At 46.8% G+C, this 6697-nt stretch overlaps 2 protein-coding genes across 3 annotated transcripts; one reads left to right on the top strand and one right to left on the bottom strand.

Annotated features, from left to right (window-relative positions):
- The first annotated feature begins 891 nt into the window (after nt 1-891).
- LOC104519921 (Rac family small GTPase 3) lies at nt 892-3851 on the top strand. Of its 2 annotated transcripts, XM_029086287.1 has the most exons (5): nt 892-960; nt 1239-1356; nt 1922-1984; nt 2466-2625; nt 2743-3851. In XM_029086287.1, the coding sequence occupies exons 2-5, from the start codon at nt 1264-1266 to the stop codon at nt 2871-2873; spliced, it is 447 nt and encodes a 148-aa protein (XP_028942120.1). In that variant the 5' UTR covers nt 892-960; nt 1239-1263; the 3' UTR covers nt 2874-3851. The 2 variants fall into 2 exon arrangements, with proteins under 2 accessions (XP_028942120.1, XP_010171530.1); XM_010173228.2 differs by lacking the exon at nt 892-960 and having other exon boundaries at nt 1212-1356.
- Nucleotides 3852-3853: 2 nt separating this feature from the next.
- On the bottom strand, nt 3854-5484 carry DCXR (dicarbonyl and L-xylulose reductase; the record flags this gene model as incomplete). The annotated part of the gene is made up of 5 exons (XM_010173229.1): nt 3854-4147; nt 4628-4745; nt 4870-4904; nt 5038-5137; nt 5442-5484. Coding segments are annotated over 5 exons (400 nt in total), but the record flags the coding sequence as incomplete, so codon positions are not given.
- Between the last annotated feature and the right edge of the window lie 1213 nt (nt 5485-6697).

Here is a 6697-nt window from a genome sequence, read left to right as displayed (position 1 = left end):
GAGAGTCCTGGTGCAGGACTGTGGGGTCTCTTGCTTACTCCTGAAGCCTTTCCTTATGTCACTCCAGTTATAGAATTGGGTAGAGGATGCCCATCTCTATTGGGTTGGCTATTCAGCTTTGCTCAGGCACCTAACAGACAGCTTTCCCTGTCACTGGCACTCATGATCTGCTTCTCTGGAAGGTTGTCTGCAGTTCACAGCTTTCACAGTGATGAACTGGTTGTTTACACTCCTGGTATTCCTCTGTTCTTATAACTAAGCATCTCCCTTGTGCTACAGGGCTGAGTTCATATGCTTACGCTCTTGCCCACCAGGCCCAGCCCCTGCCAGCTGCCACCACTTGGCTGACCAATCCCACCTGCCTTCAGCAAAGCCCTGAGCTGGTATTTATAGTGATCTACATTGATCTCTTTCCAAACTGACAGTGGTCAATTTTAAAGTTCATTTTTGTTTATGGAGACTTATTTTTTTTCCCCTTTGTATTTATTGATGTTGAACCTCTGTATCTGCGGAGCTTGAATAGTTCTGCATTGTTGCACATTTTTTCACCTCAGTTTACCCATTTTGCTAGATGTGTTGAGCCCAGTACAGAACCTAATTTACTCTACCTCTTTTGGATCCTGGAACAAATATATTTTGCCTGGTGTTTTGCTGAGGATGAATGGGTGGGGAAAAGGATTGGGAGAGAGCAGGGTCAGGTAGGTGCTCAGGCAAGGTGCACATCGTGAGTTCAGGCCAGTTCCCTGACAGCTAGAGAATTCCAGCCTGCTACAGGATTGTTTTTCTCACACCTTTTAACCTAACGTCTTTTTTGGGTGGGGGAAGGTTGAGTTTTACAGTGCTTCCTGCTGTACCCTTTTTTATTCTTGTTACTCTTATCCTCTGCAGAGCTGTAGGGAAGACCTGCTTGCTGATCAGTTACACCACAAATGCCTTTCCTGGAGAATACATCCCCACAGTGTGAGTAATGGCCTTGGGCTTTAGTTGCTTTTTGCTCTGTATGTACGTGTGTGTGAAAATTGGTTCTGCAGGTGAGGAGAAGGCTGTACCAAATCAGACTATGAACTTCACACAGGAGGAGGATGCCGGTGGTATGGCTGTGTGTGTGAGGAGGGTTGACTGTCCCCACTGGAACTGTGTTGCAGTGTCCTCTCCTGATTCACTGCCCCCTTGGATTTTGTATAAAGAGATGTGTGGGTCACAACAAGATTGTCACTGATGGGACTCTTCCTTGGTAGGTTTGATAATTATTCTGCCAATGTCATGGTAGATGGAAAGCCAGTGAACCTAGGCCTCTGGGATACAGCAGGGCAAGAGGATTATGACCGACTGCGGCCTCTTTCCTACCCACAGACGGTGAGTGGTGGGCTTTGACTGGCTTGTAACTGCTCCCTCTTGCAGACAGGGAGGCTCCCAAGGACAGCTAGGCTTCTTTCCTTTGAGGAAATTCTTGAGTTTCTGCAGCTGCAGCCATAATTCTAGTTGTTTAAGAAGAATCACAGATTAATTTCTCCTAAGAGATTGTCCTATTCTAGTCCCTGCTTCATAATGGTGTAGGGCTGCTGTGCAGCTGAGCCATGTTCCATATTCCCAGGGGCACAGCTCCCTGTGGGGCTGCACTGTAGCGTTTCCTTGGCTGTAGCAATTCCTACATGGTCCCCCTATGGGGTGAAGCCCATAGCACTGTTAAGGTATTTGTGTCCACATGCAGAGCCCAGTATTGTAAAAGAAGATAAAGTCATACATTCAACGTCCATTCATTCCCTCTCCGAATTAGTTTAGCACCCTTAATGGGGAAGAATTTCTTACAGCCACAGTCCTTGCTTGTGGGAGGAGGTTGTCCTCTATAAAGCTCCCTCTCCACTCTCCCTCCATTGTCTCTGTTTCTTCCTACATGGCTGACCCTCTTGTTTCCATGCAGGATGTTTTCTTGATCTGCTTCTCCCTTGTGAGTCCAGCCTCCTTTGAGAATGTCAGAGCCAAGGTAAAGTATTTTCCTTTTGGGCACAACAGTGGAAGGGAGGAACCAGTGAAGTCCCCTGCCTCATCCAGCACCATACCTACAAGCCCACAATTTCTGGCACTCATGTTTTGATAAGGGAAGATCATAGTCTATAGGTTTTAAGGGGACCTACTTTTTATTCATTACTTCTTTGGACAAGTTTTGCCTTTTTGAATCTGCATCTTAAGGAAGATAAGGGATGTCCTAGAAGCAAAAATGCACTTAAGGGAAGCACTATGCAGAGTTGTCTGGCACCGTCTGTCATGATTCCATGTGCCTTCATTATTACACCTGCACCAATCTCTTTCTGCAGAGCACACTCACAACTGTAGGCAGAAGTGTCCTGTTCAGGTGTTGCCACCACATCTGATAGTAGTAGAAACCTTGTTCCTAATAGTAAATGCATCCTCATGGTTGCATCTACTGCTATAGTTACTTTTCTTACCATGCCTCTCTGTTTCAGTGGTACCCTGAGGTCCGACACCATTGCCCAAATACACCTATCATCCTGGTGGGCACCAAGCTGGACTTGAGGGATGATAAGGACACCATTGAAAGGTTACGTGATAAGAAACTGGCCCCCATCACCTACCCTCAAGGTTTGGCCATGGCTCGGGAGATCGGTGAGTCTCGTGTGCTGGCAGGTCTCCATGGCATTGAGCTTTTTACTTTGGAGTGGGTGAGGGACAGTATGTCCTGGTAGGACTGGAGTGGTTGAGCTGGAGCTCTCTTTCCCCTAGGGTCGGTAAAGTACCTCGAGTGCTCTGCCCTGACGCAGCGGGGCTTGAAGACGGTGTTTGATGAAGCCATCCGGGCTGTGCTCTGCCCGCCACCCGTGAAGAAGCCCGGCAAAAAGTGCACTGTATTTTGAGGGCTGTGGCCTAGGTGCTGGCTCAGCATGTTGTCATCCTCTGACAGATCGCATATTAGCTGGGTGTTTCTGGAGGGGGCTGGGATGTGTAGGGCCCTTCATCATGTATGAAGTCAGTGTTTTTTAAATGTCTCTTTGATTTAACGTCAGTGTTGATGTGAAGGGGCAGTGGGGGCAGGAGACTAGCAGGGGGCTGTACAGGCCCCAGGGGAGGTACAATGGGGAAGGCAAGGTAGCTCCTTGGGGCAACAGGCTGTTTTGGCTCTCCTGAACTCCATGCCGAAAGGGCTGAGACATCCATCCTGTCCCTGGAAATACCTGGTGAAACCTGCAGGTGAAACAGGTGGTGAAGATCATTGCTGGAGTGTGGAAGGAGCGGATATGAATGGTGCTGAGTGACAAGAGCAGCTGGAAGAATGGTTGGGTCTCCTCGCCCAGCCTGCTGTGGCTAATAGTTAACAAACTGGTGCTCTAGCAGACACGTGCCTGAGACTGTTAAAGAAATAACCAGCCCCAGAAGGGGTCAAAGTAAATGAAGTATGAAACTGAAGAACTAATCATTAGGTGCTTTATTGGGTACTAGCCAAACTCAGTGAGTGAAACAGCTCTGTGCAGTCGATGTATTTGCCTTTTCGTGTGTGCACACCCTAGGACAGCATGGTGCTGCTCCCCCCATCAGTCTTTAGCAGGGCCTCCCCCCCAAATCCAGTCTCTGCAGAGCAGGGCTGTGGTTGTTGCCTCTGTTTTGTTTTTTTGTTTTTTTGTTTTTCTACTAAAGACAGCAAAGGAAGCAATGAGGAGTCTGCTAACTTCTTCTTTCCCTTCCCACTGAAAGTGTAGGCAGGCTCTATGGATTTGGATGGAACAGGGAGAGCTTCTGAAGGGGGGAATAGGGTTGGAAGAAAGACAGGTCCAATTTCTAATCATCATGTAGAGTGACAAGATAAAACCTTATTTGGTGCAATAAACATTCTCCATGACAGCGTATGTGAGCTTTATTACATAGCAGCCTTCTAAAGGTAATTTTCTGCCTCACTTCTCATACAGGTTTCAGCCCTGCTGACCCTCTTCTCTAGCAAGACTGGGTCTGTGTCATTGTTTTATATCCAGTTTACATCTATGCAGTATTAGTATGAAAATTAAGGCCAGGTGTGAAATGCGGGTGTCATCTTAGGAGACACTAAATCCCCCATCAACCATCAGTAAGCTGCCAGTTGTCATCGCACTCTTATCACTCAGGAGGAAGAGAATGCTGTTCACCACATCATCCACCTCTGGAATAAAACACAGAGAACATCTGATGCACCCCTCAAATTGTACTAGAAAAACAAGCATCCCAAGAGATATGTCTCTGACCTCTACATGTAATTGGAGCAGGGGAGTATCTCTGCTCCCAAACTGTGCTTGATGCAGTATACAGGACAGCGTAGCCAAGGTGGACATCAAAAAGCCCTTGTGATCAAATTATACTTAGTTCACAGCAAGCATCTATGCTCCCCTCCCAGTCATACTGATGAACAATAGACTAAGTGCATTTCACTTGTCCTAAGGTAAGAAGGCTGTAGAAGAGGGGAGATAAGGTTGATTCTCACCCTGTCCTCACCAAATGCTTCAGGAATTCAACCACAGCCATTCATCAGAGCTGTGACTTTGCCCACAAAAGCAGCAAGGTACCTATGGCTGTGATGGCCATTAGATGGAAGGCTTGAATAAAACAAAAGAGCCCAGCCTGGCGACAAATCAGCACCACTGACCTGCAAACTTTCCCAGCGGAATCCGATTGATCATGGCAGCAGATTTCTGAGGGTCACTCCAGTTAATTCTCCCCATGTCAGTCATAACCACTGTAGGGTTCACAGTGTTCACCCTAATCTGGGACCAAGAGTAACACTCTAACCAGACTGCTCTGAGAGGAAGCACTTAGGTTCAGCTTTCACGCTTTTCTTTCTCTCAGAAAGAATCCTACCTTGTGGGGTCCCAATTCCATTGCCATTACCTTGCTCAGCATATCCAAAGCACTTTTTGTGGAACCTTCAAGAGAAGGGAAAAACAGGAGGCACTTGGTCTGGAACACACAGAAGTATTTCACTGCCCAGAACCGGCAGCCACCATCACGGTGGCTGTGGTCTCCAGCTAGTCAAAAATGAGAGGGACACACACTTACAGTAAATGGCATGATCCTGCAGAGCACGCTGAGATGCCTGGCTAGAGACATTTACAATAGCACCTGGCAGCCCCTGTGCAATCATCTGCCGAGCAATGATCTGGAGGAGAGGGGGAAAGGAAAAAAAAAAAAAAAAAGAGAAATAATTCTTTGATTCAGTAGGAATCTTGCTGGGCTATTGTGGCAGCCCAAAGAGCAAAAACATCCAGAGGAAGTAAGTTCTCACTGCCTCCCACTTCCAAGAGAGAGTCAGAGCAAGAGAGTGAAGGGGCTGTACGTTCAAATTATCAGGCTGACTTTGGATTAAAGTCCTTTTAGCCCCCACAGCAGAGACTTCTCTGCTGTGCAGAACAACTTAGTCACTGCTGTTCATGGAGACAACTGCAGTGCCAATTCTTCCTCACCTGGGAAACATGAAGCACAGCCCCAAAATTCACATCGAAAGACCTACAAATAAATCAAATCAAAAAGTTACAGAGTGGTTTCAGCCCAGGCCAGAGAGAAGTTGTTTTGGGAGGCAGCAGAGGATAAGCGCTACTGGTATCTTGGAAACTCTAGAACACACAAGCGGACAGACTAGCAGGAACCATCAGGCATGCTTTTGGCAATGCTTTCATTGGATGTAAATGATTTTGTGTGCAGAGAGGAGGTGCACTCGTGCATCGTCACATGTCTCTTAGGACTCTGATCTTTAGGAGACTAACGTAGTTTCTCTAATCAAAGTTTAAACAGTGAGCCCTGGGCCTCAGCCAGTGATTCTTTTTAGGTCAATCAAACCCTTCACAAGGCTTTAAAATAGCAAATCAATCTGCTTTAAGATGGGTAGAAAGAGCTTTTCTTCTGTTTGCTACAGAGTCCTTCCTTGGTCAGGTTTTTACCTGCTAGTTCTGCAGAATGGTCTTAGTATAGTCCATACATTTTATATTCTTGTCACAAATGAATCCTTTATTGTAGACCCACAATAGCCATTTTTTAGTGTAGGGACAAAGCATTACCCATCTTAGAAGGAAGTTGGCTCAATCATCTCCGGTATTCTAAAGCTTATCCCTAACTGGAACTTTGTATCTTTAGAGAAAAAAATAAGATCATCATGTTATTGCAGTAAGCAAATTTAATTTCCCACTGTGGCAGTTTTATACTCCCTTACCTGGCTTTGTTTTCTCCATATCTGAATTGTCTTATCAACAACTGCCTTTCAATTTAGCAGAGACTAAGTCTGAGCTAGACAAGAAGCTCTGAGCTGGATTAACAGCAAAAGGCGCTTTTCTCTCCTGCATAGGCTGGATGGCATGTCCACACCACCATCTAAGAGATGAAATGGCAGGTTCTGGCTACTCAGCAGAGAGTAGCTGAGGAGCAGTGTCGGTGCATTCCTCGATTTCACGTTTACAGGGTGAAAAGTGATGACGTGAAGTATTAAAAGACAGTAAAGAAAAGAAAACAGACATAAGCAGACCATTCAGAAAATGAACACGAGGCGTTTCTAAAAGCCTGTGTGTGGGTCTGCCTGATGCCTGTGCCCCAGCCGCTTCCTTTCGAAAGACCCACCAGTTTCTGGAAGGCTTTGCCACAGCTGCTGACGTTCGCAGTTTTGCTCAGGCTCGGCCGAGAGCAGCTCTCGGCGCCGCGGCCCCCAGGCCCGGCCGAGCGGGCAGGAGCG

Source organism: Antrostomus carolinensis, unplaced genomic scaffold, assembly GCF_000700745.2.
Source record: "Antrostomus carolinensis isolate BGI_N321 unplaced genomic scaffold, ASM70074v2 Scaffold34918, whole genome shotgun sequence".
In the NCBI taxonomy this organism is placed as follows: Eukaryota; Metazoa; Chordata; class Aves; order Caprimulgiformes; family Caprimulgidae; genus Antrostomus; species Antrostomus carolinensis.
This window is presented reverse-complemented; position numbering and strand designations above follow the sequence as displayed.